We start from the raw sequence: 19051 nt of genomic DNA on the forward strand, positions 1-19051 counted from the left end.
AAACATTAGGTCGCTATCACAAAGGAATATGTTGGTAGATGTGTTGCAGAAGGAATATTCGAGCTGTTGACAGGTGTAAATTAGTTTCATTCAGTTGAATGGGCTAATCTCCAGAAAACCTCTGAGATGGGGTCATACAAACATTAATTGTTTGGACTTGTCAAAAACAATTCTTTCGATAACTCAGTCTTTGGACTGAACATGTACATGAATTGACAAGCTTAATTGTAATTTAAGGTTTATGTATGCAGCGGTTAGTTGAACAAACAAGAAAATGAGATTTGTATCCTGCAAATGGGTTCTTAAAACGTGGATTACAAGGTGGTGCTTGCAAAGTACCGCCTTCCAAAACAACTGTTCCTAACTCAAGTGTTTGAATTTGCAAGTTACTCTCTTTGAAAGGAAAATTGAGAAGTTTGTTTCTAACACTGTGAACTTAATCTCATCTGCAGGCTACCTTACTTAACATTAGCAGAGCAGTCCTCTGAAACTGCAGGACCTGTTGAGCAATGTGGTGAAGTCTGAATACATGGCTGTATTAGCATAGCAGCATATTAGAAGCTTTTGGGAACACACTTTTTTCCCTGTTTTGCTGATTCCTCTCCTGAACTCGTATGTCTTGTTCTAGAACCACAGTGTAGTGTAATACTGAAGGAGACTATTGAGTCCTCACTGGCTGTTTCGCAAAAGCAATCCAACTAGCTCCTCTTCAAAGTTCTGAGCATTAACTTCTCTCGAAGGAAATAGGGAAAGGCCATTCTGTCAATCAGTGAACCTTTTAAATGGTTGAGAATATAGCTTTAGGACAGTGAATAGAAAACAAGACTTAAAATATTTTCAAACTCCTAATTTTCTAAAGTGCCTAACCGCACCATATAATAACTTGCGTGGCCATTTATTGATTGCCAACCCATTTGCCTCAGTGGAATATTTCCCAAGAAGTGCAATTAGAATATAGAACTGCCATAAGTAATTGAGGTGAGTAACATGAATACATTAACAGGAAGTTAGATAAATGCATGAATAAGAAAGGAAAAGAATGTTTTTATAATACTTATCATTGACAGCAGTCATTAATGGTGTGAAAAATCCATCTGGTTCACTAAATTCCTTCTGGGAAAGAAAACAACTCCCCTAACCCCAACTGGTCTACTTGTGACTCTCAATCCACAGTAACATAGTTAACTTTTGACTGCCCTCTGAAACAGTCAAGCAAGCCACTCAGTTCGCTGTCAGTTAGAGATGGGCAGCAGTTGTTGACCTTGTCACTGCCCACATCCTAAAAAAAAGAGTAAAAGTTTAGTTTGGAAACCATAGTGAGCATAGATAGTTGGACCAAAGGGCCTGTTACCATGCTGTATGACAATGACTAGAAACTTGCTGACACAGGGTTTGATGCCCAGAACCTTTTCTTTTGTAATGTTTGGTAATCTCCACTTCTCAGTAACATCATTCACATATTTAAGAACAGTTGGAAGATTGAGCCTCTACAGTTAATTAATCTGGAATGTGCCCCATCTGAATCAAATGACATTCCTACTTTCAGTACGGCCAACCTTTTATTGCCTCTTCATTTTTATTTCCAATATTGCTAAAAGCTCTTCTATTGCTACAAAATTGGCAAATCCTCTTGAGTGAAGACAGCTGCTTAATGCATGATAACAGTGTGAGGCTGGAAGAACACAGCAGGCCAAGCAGCATCTCAGGAGCACAAAAGCTGATGTTTCGGGCCTGGACCCTTCATCAGAGAGGGGGATGGGGAAAGGGCCCTAAAATAAATAGGGAGAGAGGGGGAGGCGGACCAAAGATCGATAGAGGAGAAGATAAGTGGAGAGGAGAGTATAGGTGGGGAGGGGATAGGTCAGTCCGGAGAGGACTGACAGGTCAAGGAGGTGGGATGAGGTTAGTAGATGGGAAATGGAGGTGCGGCTTGAGGTGGGAGGAGGGGACAGATGAGAGGAAGAACAGCTTAATGCATGTTTGGTACCTCAACTAAGATCTTTAAGAAGCAGAGAGCAAAGTTTTTATTCATAATCAGCCTGAAAATCTGCTGCCCATAGGCTAACTTATACAAATTCACCCATTATACAGTCATCTTGCTAAGCAGCACCTATACTTTAAGACTCTTTAAATGAACCAAAGGATTGCCGATGCTAGAAATCAGAAACACAAGCATAAACTGCTGGAAAAGCTCAGTTCTGAGCATCTGTGGAGAGAACACAATTAACATTTTGACCTTTCTTCATTTGATTTGAACCCTATTTGTCAGCTCTGTTTTCCCTCCTCAGGTACTGCCAGACCTGAGTTTTTCCAACAATTTGTGCTTGTGTTGAAGATTCCTAATCGTGTTTGCAAATTCCCTATCAGCCTGTACAGCTGTCATATCTGTATTCTTCCAATGGTCATCATACACTTTCACAATTTTAATTGCTGCACCATTAGCAGTCAGACCTTCAGCTTCCGCTCTCTACATCTGAACCCTTCTCCCTCACTTTTCTCCTGTAAGCTGCTCAATAAAACATATCCCTTTGACCAAGTTTTTGGTCCTTGCCCTAATATCATTTTGTTGCCTTGTGTTAGATATTGTTTCCTAATGGCTCATCTGCCTAAAATATTTCATTGTGTTAAAGGCACCAAATAAACCCAAGTTTTTGATTATAAAGGACTTCTGGATTTTCTATAATGTTGGCCAGCCATACAGTATTAAATCCTTATTCTAATTTCTAGCTCACCTCAGCTATTACTGTATGAAAAATAGTCTAGCTCAAGTCTGAGAGTCACGTTTTGATACATAAGTAGGAATTGTGTCTTAAAATGCTTATCCGTGTTCTCAAATCGCTCCATTGCCTTGGCTGTCCCTATATTGCATTTGACAGGTCCCAGCACACTCTAAAATATGTGCTGCCTTAGTTCTGGCCCCTGTTGCGCTGTCAGTTATAATTGCCACGAGATTGGCCACATCTTCAGCTACTTAGACCCCAATGAAATTAACTAAAGCTTTCCTGCCTTTCTCACCTACTTTCTTCCTTTTAAGACATTCCTTTAGCGTAACTGACTGCCCCATATCTCCTCTATGTGGCTTGATAGTAAACTTTGATTTTATAATGCTCAAGTTAAGTGGCTTGAGACTTTCATTACACTGAAAGTGCTATATAAATATGATTTGTTGCTGTTAGTTTTGGATTTAAGGACAAGTGTATCAACCGCAGTCACTTTTACAAAAAAAATCAATGCTTGCACAAATTTTATGTGCACCATACTCTCAAATGTTGACACTTTTACTGACTGCTTTGCTGCTGCAAATTGCTGCTCAATATCTTTGTTTAGAATTAAATTTTTTAATGGTAATACTGGAATTTTGTGAATTAATAACACTATTGTCAATTTGGCACCTCTTTGTAATGAAGAAATGCAATTTGTAAAATAGTTTTGAAATTTGTTTCCAAAATCCTGACAATGACAGGCCCACATTATTGAACAAGTGGCAAATTCCCAAACTTATACTTTGGTTGCAGGTAATATGATTCCTAGAAAATCTATATTTGCTAATGCACAATCTTCCATTCTCCATCATTTTGGGTGATGTGTTAAGGTCCAAATAAATTGTATCTGGGTTCTCATTCAGATGTTCGAAATCTGTTGGCTGTTTTATGAACGCAAAAGATGAGGCTGTGTCCATCTTCCCAGGGAGGGAAAGAAACATTTCAGTTTCTTCTTTACAAAGAAAGAACATAGATCTGCAAACGTGGCTATTATCTAAACAAAGCACTATTTTAGAGCCCATTGCTCAGGGTGACACATGGTGTCAGTGCAGAGGGAATGCTCTGTAGTTGGAGGTGCTATTTTTGGGAAAGACATTAAACCAAGGTTCCATGTAGCCCCTTAAAAGATCACATGATTCAATTTGAATACAAGCAAGTAGCCCACCCATTATATATTGCTTGACAAATATCATTGCTCGTTACTACACCAAAGCCTCAGACTGGATTTTGTCACACATTTTAGGGTAGACATAAAACTGTGACATTCTGACTCAGGTCATCAAAATGATGTTCAAACCATACAGAATTACAGTGGGACTGCACTTATAGTGCTGACCTCTTCTCATCTCCATATTATAAACTGATGTAGAAGCACTGGAGAATGTCTAAATTTTTTTTTTAAAAAACTATGATACTGGAATCATCAGAAGACTTGGAGGTGAAGTGATAGGGATCTTTTGCCATTGTCACGACTCGCTGTGGTAGTTTTCTGGAAACCAATTCCCACTAAATTTGATTAAGCCATAGAACTGCCAAATTCTACCTTATTGTCTCATTCGGTTCAAAAGAACATGCACACCATGTTTTCCTTTAACAAGGACTTAGCTCTGTATTGCTTCATGTTGTTTTTAATTGAAAAGGAAGAGACCTGAGTTGCTAATCGGCAACTTTATAATTTAAGCTCATTCCATACACATACAAAAACACAGAGAGGCAAGATAAGATGCAAATATTATGGGTAAGGGTAGAAAATTGAGCCAGCACAGTTCTGGCACCAGTCCGAATCATAGTCTGCATTGTTTTGTTTCAACACTTTCTCATTCTTTTCCAATGATACAAGGTTGTGAATACATCAGTTCTCAGTCCTTGATTCACTGGGTGATGATGTATGCTTTCAGAGCCTCTGAAGGTGTTACCTCCTTTCTCTTTTCAACAAGAACATTTGTTTGGAGGGGTATTCACATGGAAATAGGGAGTGAGAACAACTGAGAAGATTTTCTATTACTTTTCCGTGCAGACGGGCGGGAGACAGATTTGGGTGTTTTCTATTGAAGTTTAGAAGCTTCTGTTCTATTGACCACATGCAGGCAATGGTCATCTTTCCAGGAATTAATCAAAATCTTGTCAGACAGCTATCTCTTAGTTCAGAAATTCACCAGCTCTGATCTATCTGATGTTTCTTGCAAGCTCCTTGGGGGGTCAGTTAGCTCAGTTGGCTGGTTTGTGATCGTGATGTCAGCAATGTGGGTTCAATTCCCGTGACTGAGGTTATCATGAAGGACTCTCCTTTTCATCTTCTCCACTCGCTCAAGGTGTGGTAATCCTTGAGTTAAACCATCATCAATTCTCTTCCTGCAGTGAGAGACCAGCAGTATGGGACTATGGTAACTTTACCTATATGTTACTTCCAATGTGCTCCAGTAAATGCAATTTTTAAACCAGCAAATACATCTTTATGCAGATTGCTTGGTTTAAGGCAAGGTTTCCTTGTTTGGTCCACAATCCAGAAATAAAGCGAATGAAAATGTGTTTTTGTGCAAAATATGAAGGAATTTCTGGCAGAAAGCAGAGTGTGGGGATAAAAGGGTCTTTCTCAAGATGGCAGCCAGTGACAAGTGGTTTTCCACAAGGGTCAGTGTTGGGACCACAACTTTTCACTTGATACATTAATGATCTAGATGAAGGAACTGTGGGTAATCTGGAGTTTGCAGACAGTACAAAAATAGGTGGAGGGACAAGTAGTATTGAGGTGGGGAGGCTGCAGATGGATTTGGACAGGTTAGAAGAGTGGGCAAAGTAGCAGCAGATGGAGTACAACATGGAAAAGTGAGGTCATGCACTTTAGTAAGAAGAATAAAAGCATTGACTATTTTCTAAATGGGGAGAAAATTCAAAAGTCTGAAGTGCAAAGGGACTTGGGAGTTTTAATCCAGGTTTCCCTCAAGGTAAACTTGCAGGTTGAGTCAGTAGTCAGGAAGGCAGATGCAATGTTGACATTTAGTTTGAGAGGGCTTGAATATAAAAGCAGGGATGTACTACTGAGGCTTTATAAGGCTCTAGGCAGGCCACATTTGGAGTATTGTGTGCAGTTTTAGGCCCCACATCTCATGAATGATGTGCTAGCCCTGTGGTGGGTTCAGAGGAGGTTCACGAGAATGGCCCCAGGAATAAAAATTTTAACATATGAGGAATGTTTGAGGACCCTGGGACTATATTTATTGGAGTTTAGAAGGATGATGGGGGATCTAATTGAAACTCATGAATACTGAATGGCCTGGACAGAGTGGATGTTGTGGAGATGTTTCCATTGGTAGGAGAGACTAGAACTCAAAGGCACAGCCTAAGAATAAAGGGAAGGCCTTTTAAGTTGGAAATAAGAAACTTCTTCAGCCAGAGACTGGTGAATCTAAGGAATTCACTGCTACACAAGGCTGTGGAGGCCAAGTCATTGAGTCCATTTAAGACTCAGGTTCTTGATTATCAAGGGTTACAAGGAGAAAGCAGGAGAATGGGTTGAGGAACTTATCAGCCATGATTGAATGGCAGAGCAGACTCAATGGGCCGATTGGCCTAATTTCTGCTCAGATGTCTTATGATCTTAAATTTAAAAGGCTTGACATCAAGAAAGTTTGATTTGTCATGGTTGTAAAAAAGGCAACAACAAAGCAAAGTAAAAGTAGTTAATAAATTCTACAAGAAATTGAGGCTAAATCTCCGGATTCAATGTGGTAAGAATTTTTTTTAACTCCTCCGGAATTTGAGCATCAAAGGCCCTGATCCGAAACGTCAACTTTCCTGCTCCTCTGCTGTCTGGACTGCTGTGTTCCTCCAGCTCCACACTGTGTTATCTCTATCTGGACCAGTATTTATTGGCTTTTCCTCGTTGCCCTTGAAGGTGGTGGTGAGTTACCTTCCTGAACCACTGAACTCCATTTGGTTAAGAAGAAAGTTCCAGAATTTTGACCCAGTGACAGTGGAGGAACAATGATATATCTCCAAGTCAGCCTGTGTAGTTTGGAAGGGAATTTGCAAGTGATAGTATTCTTAATTATCTGCTACCCTTGCCTTTCTAGGTGGAATTTTAAAACAACTATATCACCCAACCTGGGGTGCAGAGCCATAGCCATGAAACCGAATTTGGTACTGTACTGACTGGACCAGCCAGCAGAGTGAGTTACTGGGGAGGGCCACCACTGTGCAGAAATATAACTGGAACTACCTATTGTCAACATCATATCCACAACAGCAAGCTAAAGGCTTGGGAATTCTGTGTTCTGAGAGAATCACTTTATCTCTTTATGATTCTGTCTCTACCCACCTCCATCAGCCTATCATCCGCAAGGCTGTCAGAATGCAGTGGAATTTTCAGAACTGGCAAGAATGGCTGCAGTTTCTGCAATACTCAAAACGTTCAGCAGTAGTCAAAGCAAAGCAATCTACTTAACTATTTGCTCCGCCACCAGATGTTACATTCATCCTCTCCACTGGCCCACTATGGCTACAGTTGGTATTATCCATAAGATGCATTGGAGCCATGCAGCAACCTTACTGGAGCGGATCCATTCAGCTCTAAGACCTCAAGCATTAGGAAAGATGAAAGCAGCAGCCTCAACTATGGAGGAGGAAATTGCTGGGCCCTTGTACAAAATCTTTGTATCCCCCTCAGCCATAGGTGAAGTGCCAGAGAACGGGAAAATAGCCAGCGTTGGTCCTTGTTTAAGAAGGACAACAGGGATAATATAGGGAATTACAGGCTGCTTGAACTTGCAACAGTGGTATGGAAACTGTTAGAGAAAATTCTTCGGGGCGGGATTTATTCACATTTGGGGGGAAAATTAGCTTATTAGTGACAAGCAGCATTGCTTTGTGACGGGGAGGTTATGCCTCGCACACTTGAGTTTTTTGAGGAAGTGATTGAGGTTGAAGCAGTAGGTATGGTCAACATGGATCTTAGCAAGACCTTTCGCAAGGTCCCTCATTATGAGAGGTGCTGGTGTTGGATTAAGGTGGACAAAATCAGAAGTCACATGACTCCAGGTTGTCATCTTACAGGTTTATTCGAAATGACAAGCTTTTGGAGTGCACTTGACGAAGGGGCAATGTTCCAAAAGCTTGTGATTTCAAATGAACTTGTTGGTCTATAACCTGGTGTCATGTGACTTCTGATACGGTCCCTTGTGGCAGGCTAGTACAGAAGGTCAAATCACATGGGATACAGAACTGACTTGGTCATAGAAGACAGAGAGAAGCAGTGAAAGGGTGTCTTTGTGACTGGAGATCTATGATCAGTGCTGTTCCACAGGGATCAGTGCTGGGACCCCTGTTGTTTGTAATATATATAAATGATTTGATAGAGAATGTAGATGACCTAGTTCGTAAGCTCAAAGATAGCAGGTAGATAGCGGAGCGGATAGGTGGGAGAGAAGATGGACAGGTCAAGAAGGCAGAGATGAAGCTCGTAAAGGGGAGTGTAGCTAGATGGTGGCAGTGATTGGTCAGTAAGGTGGGAGGAGCGGATAAGTGGGAGGGAAGACAGGCAGGGATGAAACTAGTAAAGGTGAGTGTAGGTAGGCAGTGGTGGAGATTGGTCAGTGAGGTGGGAGGAGAAGATAGGTGAGAGAAGATGGGCAGGTCAATGAGGTGGGGATGAAGGGGGGAGCTGGTCTTGGGATGAGGTTGGGGATCGGAAGATTTTGAAGCTAATAAAGTCCACATTGACACCATTGGGTTGTAGACTCCCAAGGCAGAATATGACCCAATGGCCTCAATGTGGACTTTACTAGCTTAAAAATCTCCCCACCCCCGACCTCATCTAGACCCGACCGCCCCGTCATCCCTACCTCATTAACCTGTCCGTTTTCTCTCCCACCTATTCGCTCCACTACCTACCTGCTATCACTGCCACCCTATCTATTTATTTCAGAGACCCCTTCCCCTCTCCCATTTCTGAAAAAGCATCCTGACCTGAATCATCAGCTTTTCTACTCCTCTGATGGTACCAGTCCTGCTGTGTTCCTCCAGCTCCACACTCTGTTATCTCGGACCCCAGCATTGGCAGTTGTTACTATCTCTGAGTGAGTATTAACCCAGAGACCCAGGTAGTGTTCTGGGGACTTGTGTTCAAATCCCACCACAACAGATGGTGGAATTTGCATTCAAGAACTAACTAGAATTAAGAGTCTAATGACAATTGTGAACCCATTGTCGATTGTTGGAAAAAACCATCTGGTTCATTAGTGCCCTTTAAGGAAGGAAACTGTCATCCTTACCTGGTCTGCCCTACATGTGACTCCTGACCCTCAGCAATATGGTTGACTCATAACTGGTCTCTGGGCAATTAGGGATGGGTAATAAATGCTGACCTAGCCTGCGATGCCCTCATCCTGTGAATGTCTTTCCTTCAATTTTTAAAAATTCAATATAGTTCCAAATATGGATAATGCGTGACTAATAGTGCAAGTTGTAGGTGGTGGTGTTCCCATGCTCTTCCGGCACTTATCCTTCTAGTTCGTGGAGGCCTTGGGTTTAGGAAGTGCTGTCAAAGGAGCCATGGCAGTTGGCTGCAATGCATCTTGTAGATGATACGTCAACGATGAACAGGACGCCAATGACATGGACTGCTCGGCCCTGGATGGTGTTGAGCACCTTGAATGTTACATGTGCATTCATTGGGCAGTCGAGGAGTCTTCCATCATACTCCTGACTAGTGTTTATAAATGATGAACACGCTTTGGGGAATAGGAATTGGGGATACCTGTCATAAGTTCAGGCCTCTGGCCTGTTTTTGTTTCTGCATTATTTATTCTACTGGTTCTGGTGTGTGGGGCATCCAAGATATTTATGGGGAAATTCAGTGATGGTAATGCGAATAAATGTCACAGGCAGATTCTGTCTTGTTGGAGATGATTATTTCTCTCTGCAGGTGCTGCCAAACATGCTGAGATTCTCCAGCACTTGCAGTTTTTATTTAGAATCTCCAGCACCTGTAGTACTTTGCTTTTAAAGTACAAATGTAAGTTAAATTTTGCAAGATAGGCAAAATTGTTTCTGCTTGAAACGTATCGTACCTCAGGTAAAAGCCAAATACTACAGATGCTAATATTCTAAACAAAACGAAATGTTACAGAAACTCCAAAGGTCTGGCAGCATCCATGAAGAGAGAATGTTAACGTTTCAAGAGCAGCGCGGCGACTCTTCAGAGGAAGATGACTTCTCATGAAAAGAGCCACATTGGACTCGACGGTAGCTCTGTTTCCCCACAGATACTGCCAGATCTGCTGAATTTCTGCAGCAGTTTGTCTTTGAATCTTCTGACCTATTCCCTTGAGCTAAGATTTGGCAAATATTTTTCTCTGGAGTGATAGCATTTACATGGTTAGCCTGTGGGTGCCGGTGGGTGCATGCCAAAACCTCTTTTCTCACTCTCTCTCCCTCTCTTCTCCCCGCCGCCCCAATTGTCTTTCTCTCTTTCAATGTCTATCCTTTCTCCCCTCCCCCACCCACCACTACTTTTGAATCTTGAGGGGCATCTGACCTAAATAGCCAGCATTCCCAACTCCAGTGCCTTGAGCCCTCGGATACAACTAACATAACTGTAGTCTTAACCTTTCCTCCATGCCAAAGACTCCACATTTAAACTGAAAGGAATCATTTACCTTGTCTGGGATTTTAGTGCCATTTCTTGTGACTAGTACTCTCTCAATTTTTCACACATCTGCCACTACTGAGTAAATTTGCAGTTGGTTCAATCGGTTGCACTGGGGCTGATGTTGTGACTTGCTTATGAAACTGTGTTGCCACATGTAAACTCTATAAGGGCTGTTGCAGGCTTACCTTGAGATTGCGACAGGACCACTGAAAACCAGTGAGGTTATTGGATTCTGAATGCATCAGTTAATTTCTGCTGCAGCAATAAATCAGAGAGCCTTTCAGCAGAGCCTGCATTTGAAAAGGGGCTTGTTGTTGAGAACAATGCTGAACTGTTTGACCTCCCAGGCAGCTCAATCTGCAGCCAGTAAGTATGATTGCGAACAGTATAATGTGAGTACTCATCTGATCTGAAAGTTTTGGGCTGGCTTCCAACGCAGTGTCAGGTCAATTTGTGTTTGCTCAAATGCCTACACGGGTGACTTGCTCTACCAGACCAGGATCACTGCCTGGTTTAGCTCCCTACATGAGCCACCTCCTTACTCAGGCACAATATCAGAAATCCATTTCATATCTCCAGGGCAAAAGAGTGGTTTGCTTTGTCAGCAAAATCTGGATGATTTAAACTACATGGGAGAATTGCGTATTGCAACAGCACAGGCAGATGTTACAAGTTAATAGATTTGAAAGTTGTCATGCGTGTGCGCCTTTTAAGTGACCTGACTGAGCTTGAGAAATAGAATGAGGCCCACTGTTAGGGAGCAGGAAAAACAATGTGAAATGAGATGCATCACGAAGGAGTTATTATTGCACTGCCTGACTGAGGAGACATAAAGCATCTCTTCTGTGGAATGTGTGTTGTATTTCTAAAGAAGGCAAGAAACAATAGAACAAGCATACTGAAACGAATGCTGTGAGCTTAGATCAAACATATATTCATTTAATCCATTACTAGTGTCCTGATTTGACTTTATTAATATCCATTCACATTAGGGAGAGCGCCATGCTTGCTCTGTTTTAAAGAAAATGCATTTTGAAATATACCTCACAAAGCCAGCTCTGTAGGAAGGATTTCCAGAAGTTGGGTCAGTGATTTACCAGATAGAAGCCAACCAAGTTTTGAAGGATAGTTTTGTACCTCTGACCCTTCACTGCTGAATCCCAGACGTGGATGGGGTTTGCAGTCAGGAGCTATTTCTGCCCTGCTCCAGCAAAAGCCTGAAGTTTCAAATTCTCATCCTTGTTTTGAAATCCTTCCATAACCTTACCATCCATATACTTAAATCCTCAGCCACCCAACAACACTGAACTCCTCCAATTCCTGCCTCTTACACATCCCCAATTTCTATCACTTCATCATTTAAGGCATCCTTAAGTAACACTGAAACAAAACTGTGGTGCCAAAAATCTGAAACAAAAGCAGAAATTTCTGGAGTTGAGTCCATTGTCCTTCTTCAGAACCCTGAAAATGGGTTCTGGAAAAGGGTCACCAGATCAAAGCATTTAGCTATGCTTTCGCTATATAAATGCTGCCAGACCTGCTGAGTGTCTCTAGCAATTTCTAATTTTGTATACCTTAAGCTACCTGGGCCCTAACTCTGGAATTCTCTTAATAAACGTCTCTGCTTTTCTAAGACACTCCTTGAAATTTAAGATAACAAAGCGTAAAGCTGGATGAACACAGCAGGCCAAGCAGCATCTCAGGAGCACAAAAGCTGACGTTTCGGGCCTAGACCCTCCTTCAGAGAGGGGGATGGGGAGAGAGTTCTGATTAAATAGGGAGAGAGGGGGAGGCGGACCGAAGATGGAGAGAAAAGAAGATAGGTGGAGAGGAGAGTATAGGTGGGGAGGTAGGGAGGGGATAGGTCAGTCTAGGGAAGACTGACAGGTCAAGGAGGCAGGATGAGGTTAGTAGGTAGGAAATGGAGGTGCGGCTTGAGGTGAGAAGAAAAACAGGTTAGGGAGGTGGGGACAGGCTAAACTGGTTTTGGGATGCAGTGGGGGGTGGGGAGATTTTGAAGCTTGTGAAGTCCACGTTGATACCATTGGGCTGCAGCGTTCCCAGGCGGAATATGAGTTGCTGTTCCTGCAACCTTCGGGTGGCATCATTGTGGCACTGCAGGAGGCCCATGATGGACATGTCATCTAAAGAATGGGAGGGGGAGTTAAAATGGTTCGCGACTGGGAGGTGCAGTTGTTTATTGCGAACCGAACGGAGGTGTTTCGCAAAGCGGTCCCCAAGCCTCCGCTTGGTTTCCCCAATGTAGAGGAAGCCACACCAGGTGCAGTGGATGCAGTATACCACATTGGCAGATGTGCAGGTGAACCTCTGCTTAATATGGAATGTCATCTTGGGGCCTGGGATGAGGGTCTGGACAAATGTCAGGCAATGACAATCTCCAACTGGAGAGAATCTAATAACTACTCTTTGACATTTAATGGTGCACCCATCAATGAACCCCCACTTAATGTCCTTGGAATTATTATTGACTAGAAATTCAACTGGACTCCCCACAGAAACGCAGTGGCTATGAGAGCAGGTCAGAGCTAGGAAAACGGCAGCATGTAACTCAACTCCTGACTCCGAAAGCCTGTCCTTCACCTACAAGGAATGTGGTGGAATATTCCTTCATGGGTCCAGCTCCAATAACACTTAAACTTGACACTATCAAAGACAAAGTGGCCTTCTTGATTGTGGCAGTGGTGCCAAGCGTCCATTCCCGCCGTCCCCTACCACCGATGCTCGGTAGCAACAGTGTATACTGCAGAGACTCACCAAAGATCCTTGGACAGCACCTTCAAAACCCACAATCACCTTTTTCTATTCATTTCTGGGATGTGGATGTGGCTGGCTGGCCAGCATTTCTTTCCCATCCCTAGTTGCCCTTAAGGTGGTGGTGAACTGCCTTCCTCAATTGCTGCAGTCCACCTGCTATAGGTTGACCCACAATGCCATTAGGGAGGAATTCCAGGATTTTGACCCAGTGACAGTGAGTGAGCGGTGATATATTTCCAAGTCATCATGGTGAGTGGATTGGAGGAGTACTTGCAGGTGGTGTTCCCATATGTCTGCTGTTCTTGTCCTCCTCAATAAAAGAGGTTTTGGGTTTGGAAGGTGCTGTCTAAGGATCTTTGGTGAATTTCTGCAGTGTATCTGCCTAGAAGTTCAAGGGCAGCAGACACATGGGAACACTGGGAAGCCTGCAAGTTCCCCTCCAAGCCAATCAACATCCTGACTTTGAAATATATTGCTGTTCCTTCGCTGCCATTGGGTTGGAATCCTGGAATTCCCTTCCACAAGGGCATTGTGGTCAATCTACAGCACCTAGTTCAAGAAGCAGCTCCTCACCACCTTGTTGTGATGTGCAAGTTGTCCAGCCTCTACTTGTAGCCAATACCCTCCAATTGAGGCAACGTCTTGATGAACCTCTTCTGCACCCTGTCCAAACCCTCTATGTCCTTCCACCAGAACTGTGCACAGCACTCCAAATGTGGCCTGACCAAAGTCTTGTACAGTTGCATTGTGACTTGCCAACTTTTGTAGTCAATGCCCTGACCACTGAAAACAAGCATGCTTGTGCCTTCTTTACCACCTTATCCACTTGTGTTGCCACTAAGATCCCACTGTATATCAATGCATCTAATAGTCTGGCCATTTACAGTGTTTGATCTTGTTGAATTTGACCTCCCGAAATGCATAATCTCACACTTGTTTGGATAAAACTCCATCTGCCATTTCATTGCCCAAATTTCCAGCGATCAATATCTTGCTGCATGCTTTGATATCCTTCCTCACTGTCTGCAACTTCACCAATTTTTATCCCATCTATAAAGTTATTAATCAGACCACAGACATTTTCATCGAAATCATATAAGCACACAAGCAAGAGGTCACAGCACTCCTCCTTGCAGAACACCAATAGTCATAGACCTCCACAACTACTCTGTCTTCTACAACCAAGACAACTTTGTATCCAACTTACCAATTCACCATGGATTCATTTGATCTCCTGGACCAGCTTACCAGGAAGTCCTCATCAAATGCTTTACTAAAGTCCAAGCAGACAACATCCATTGCTTTACCCTCATCAATCATCTTCATCGCTTCCTCAAAAAAATTCAATCAAATTTGCGAGACAAGAACTGCCCTGCATAAAGCCATGGTGACCAGCCCTAATAAGTCTATTCTTGTTCAATGCAACTAAGTCCTGTCACGACAAATCATCTCCAGTAATGTCACTACCACTAAGGTAAGGCTAACTGGTCTATAATTTCCTGAATTATCCCTGTTGTCTTTCTTGAACAAAGAAACAACATTGACTACTCTCCAGTCTTCTGGGATCTCACCTATAGCTAAAGAGGATACAAAGATCTCTGTCAAGGCCTCAGCAATTTCCTCCCTTGCCTATTTCAGCATCCAGGGATATATGCCATCTGGCCCAGGGGAGTTATCTACCTTGTTGTTTTGCAAGACACTCAACACTACCACCTTCTTAATATCGATATGTCTCAGAGTATCAACAAACCCCTCTCTAAACATAGTATCATGCATGTCTTTCTCCTTGGGAAATAATCTTAAATTTCCTTTTACAAAGCCAATTTGACCCAGCTAGGGGCTGTTTTGAAGCTGATCAGCTATGACTGACTGTCCAGATTGGCATAAATTGATTTTTGCGCGACCTCTTTTACCAAATGTAAAGGATTCTTTTCTCCTACACCATCCATTTCCCCTCTGAATACCTAACAGCTCACTATTGCTTCTGGGCATGAAGCTAGAGTCACATTGCTTTGAATGTACAATTCAGTTACAATCACCGACTGGTTCCATTTATAGACAAGTTGGTAGGAGGCTTTGGAGAATCATAACTCACGTCTAAACCATGTCCAAATTTGAATTTGTATACCCCCACACACGAATCTCAAAATTAGCATGCAACATAGCAGGTAGATAGAACCATTAACATAATTTTCTTTATTACAAGTAGAATAGAGAGTACAAATAAGGAAGTCTTGCTGCAATTGTTGGTGGTTGCAATCAAGGAGGATATTTCCTCATGGGAAAAATCTAGTACTTGTGGGCTTAAAAATGATTTATTTAACACAAGGGTAAGCCAGTCTTGCGTCTGTGGTCAGCAAGGTTTTGGAAAAAATTCTGAGGATAGGATTTATGACTATTTGGAAAAGCATAGCTTGATTAAAGGGTGTCAGCATGGCTTTGTGAGGGAAAGGTCATGCCTTACAAATCTTATTGAGTTCTTTGAGGAAGTCACGAGACAGGTTGACGAGGGTCAAGCAGTTGATGTGGTGTACATGGACTTCAGCAAGGCATTTGATAAGGTTCCCCACGGCAGGCTCGCTCATAAAGTCAGGAGGTATGGGATACAGGGTGATTTGGCTGTCTGGATTCAGAATTGGTTGATCAAATAGGGTGATCAAACCTGTACCCAATACACCAAGCGCAGCCTCACCAATGACTTATACAGCTGTAACATCCCAACTCCTGTACTTGACCAGTGTGCCAAATGCCACCTTCACCACCCTGTCTACTTATGACGCCACTTTCCATAAACTATGTACTTGTACTTCTAGGTCCCTCTGTTCCATATAACTCCTCAGAACCTTAGCATTTACTGTACAAGTCCTACACTGGTTTGACTTTCCAAACTGCAACACCTCACATCTGCCTGTATTGAATTGCATTTGCCAATCCTCTCCCCATTTCTCCATCCAATCAAGATCTCTCTGCATTTTTTGATAATCTTATTCGCTGTCAACGATACCTCCCTAATTTTGTATCACCTGCAAACTTGCTAATGATGCCTTGCACGTTCACATCCAGGTCATTTACATAAATAACAAATGACAAAGCTCCCAGCACCGCTAGTCACCGGCCTCCAGTCCAAGAAACAAACTTCAACCATCACCCTCTGCTACCTACCATCAAGGCAATTTGGAATCCAATTTGGCTGTCTGGATTCAGAATTGGTTGGCTGACAGGAGGCAGAGAGTGGTTGTAGATGGTACGTATTCTGCCTGGAGGTCAGTGCTGAGTGGTGTCCCGCAGGCTCTGTTCTTGGGCCTCTGCTCTTTGTAGTTTTTATAAATGACTTGGATGAGGAGGTTGAGGGGTGGGTTAGTATGTTTCCTGATGACACAAAGGTTGGAGGTGGTGTTGATAGTATCAAGGGCTATTGCAGGCTTCAGCGAGACATTGACAGAATGCAGAGCTGGGCTGAGAAATGGCAGATGGAGTTCAAACTGGATAAATGCGAAGTGATGCATTTTGGAAGGTTGAAATTAAATGCTGACTATAGGATTAAAGGCAGGATTCTTGGCAGTGTGGAGGAACAGCGAGATCTTGGTGTTCAAGTGCATAGCTCCCTCAAAGTTGCCACCCAAGTGGATAAGCTTGTTAAGAACGCATATGGTGTTTTGGCTTTCATTAACAGGGGGATCGAGTTTAAGAACCGCGAGGTTTTGCTGCAGCTGTACAAAACCCTGGTGAGACCACACTTGGAATATTGTGTCCCATTCTAGTCACCCTATTGTAGGAAAGATGTGGAGGCTTTGGAGAGGGTGAAAAGGAGGTTTACCAGGATGCTGCCTGGACTGGAGGGCTTATCTTACGAGGAGAGGTTGACTGAGCTCGGACTTTTCTCTCTGGAGAGAAGGAGGAAGAGATGTGACCTGATCGAGGTGTACAAGGTAATGAGAGGTATGGATAGAGTCGATAGCCAGAAACCTTTCCCCAGGACAGGATTGACTGCCACGAGGGGTCGTAGTTTTAAGGTGTTAGGAGGAAGGTATAGAGGAAACGTCAGAGGGAGGCTCTTCACCCAGAGAGTTGTGAGCGCATGGAATACTTTGCCAGTGGGAGTCGTGGAAGTAGAGTCATTAGTGACATTTAAGCGACTGCTGGACATGCATATGGACAGCAGTGAATTGAGGGGAATGTAGGTTAGGTTATTTTATTTTTGCATTAGGATTAATCCACGGCACAACATCGTGGGCCGAAGGGCCTGTACTGTGCTGTACTTTTCTATGTTCTATAAAGAGTTTTTTCCCTGAGAGGTTTTGTTAATCTTATGTTAATTTCCACCCTGGAGAGCAGTGGACCCTTAATCATTGGTTTTACTCAGCTTTGAATATATTCAATCTTTGATCTACAAGTAAGTGAAGGATTATAGAGGACCGGCGGGAAAGTGGAGTTGAGGCCACAGTGAGATAATTCGTGATCTTATTGTATGCCAGACCACGTAAACAGCTGAATGGTCCACTACTCCTCTTGAGAAGGCATCAGTCAGTAAACGCTGAGCTGAAATGCCATAAATTGCTTCAGCCATCTAGATTAGGCTGAATCTTAGGTGCTGCATTCGTTTGAGGCCATTGAGTTACTTGGAAAATTCAAACCTATTGAAATATTGCAGTGAAGAGAAAACATATCTGATCTTGGTGTGCCATACAGACCTAGATTTGGACAGTCTTTCTTTTTTAAAAGGAAATCTGAATTGTTTAACTTTGAAAGGGGGTGGGGTTGGTGGTTAATAATAAGAAACGATACAATCTTATGTTAAATGTAAAAGTCAACCCTGGGCATGGTTTCAGCTAGATCTGACCTTATGAGACCCAGGTGCAAACTGGCAAAGGGGCAAGTTAATTACTGCTATTAGGAGGCTCCTATTTCAGATTGGGGTGGACTTGCAGGTAGTGCAGCAAGGAGACAAATTTATAAATAGTTGAGGGGTGTTAATTGTATTTTTCTACTGAGTATAAGCCAACCATAATTTGCATTTACCTTACCTTTAAACATAATGAAATGTCGTGGTGCACTTCTCAGAACCATGATTAAAATTTTAAAAACCTCCATACCTACAGTTGGCTTTTTGTGATGCCCCCTTCCGCCATTAATTCAATTTGATGGCAAAACCCCACACAATGGATCAGAGGAAGCCTTGTTGGTCGCTCTTAGCACTATGAAGACCTTCTGTGTATGCAGGACGAAGGCTACCTCCGATTAATTCTGCTAATACCACACACAGAGCTGGAGGCTGGAACCAAGCTATTCTCAATGTCACATGGGAATTATTGCATACATTAAATGTTAGAATAAGTAGTTCCCATGCGTATAAATGCACTTGAAGAGGTCTGATCACAATATCTCTCGCAAAAACAAATATGGCATTATGCTTAGTCCTTTGTTATGTCACTAGCCTGGATGGATGTAAAGAAAGCTACATTTTGTTTTTCTTCCTCTCTCTCTCTCTCTCTCTCTCTCTCCAAATCTTCCAGATCAAGCTTTCAATTGTGCCCAGGGTGATTTATGAACTGCTCTTTCATTTTTTTTGTTCTAGGGTGCCCTCACTGTAAGAATACTATCCCACATTTCACAGCAGCCGCTGACCATTTTAAAGAAGAACGAAAGGTAATTTTACGGTTTAAGGGATTGGTCCCATCTCTTAAACTTGGTGTAGAATAATTCATCTTTGAATGTGCACGAAGTTGTGTAAGATACCCCTTCCCCCTTTGTCATAATGCCTCCACCAAATTGACCAAATATGAAACTTAATACAAATGAGCACAGAGCTGGTGTTTTCCCAAGATGTAAGGCTAATTTTGACGGAGGTGGCAGTGAGTGCACACCA

The 19051-nt window shown here is 42.6% G+C and overlaps 1 protein-coding gene across 3 annotated transcripts in view; it reads left to right on the forward strand.

Moving 5' to 3' along the window:
* Positions 1-19051, forward strand: part of pdia5 (protein disulfide isomerase family A, member 5) — a 111577-nt gene that overhangs the window by 75811 nt on the left and 16715 nt on the right. For 2 of the 3 annotated variants that reach the window (XR_007247985.1, XM_048535117.1), the window contains exon 15: positions 18761-18831. The exons of the other annotated variant lie outside the window; for it this stretch is intronic. Coding sequence is in view for 1 of the 2 variants with exons in the window: in XM_048535117.1 (XP_048391074.1) it covers positions 18761-18831 (71 nt within the window). In the remaining variant the exon portion in view is untranslated. The remainder of the gene's footprint in view (positions 1-18760; positions 18832-19051) is intronic. 3 annotated transcript variants of the gene reach the window in all.

This window comes from Stegostoma tigrinum, chromosome 7 (genome assembly GCF_030684315.1).
Source record: "Stegostoma tigrinum isolate sSteTig4 chromosome 7, sSteTig4.hap1, whole genome shotgun sequence".
Lineage (NCBI taxonomy): Eukaryota > Metazoa > Chordata > Chondrichthyes > Orectolobiformes > Stegostomatidae > Stegostoma > Stegostoma tigrinum.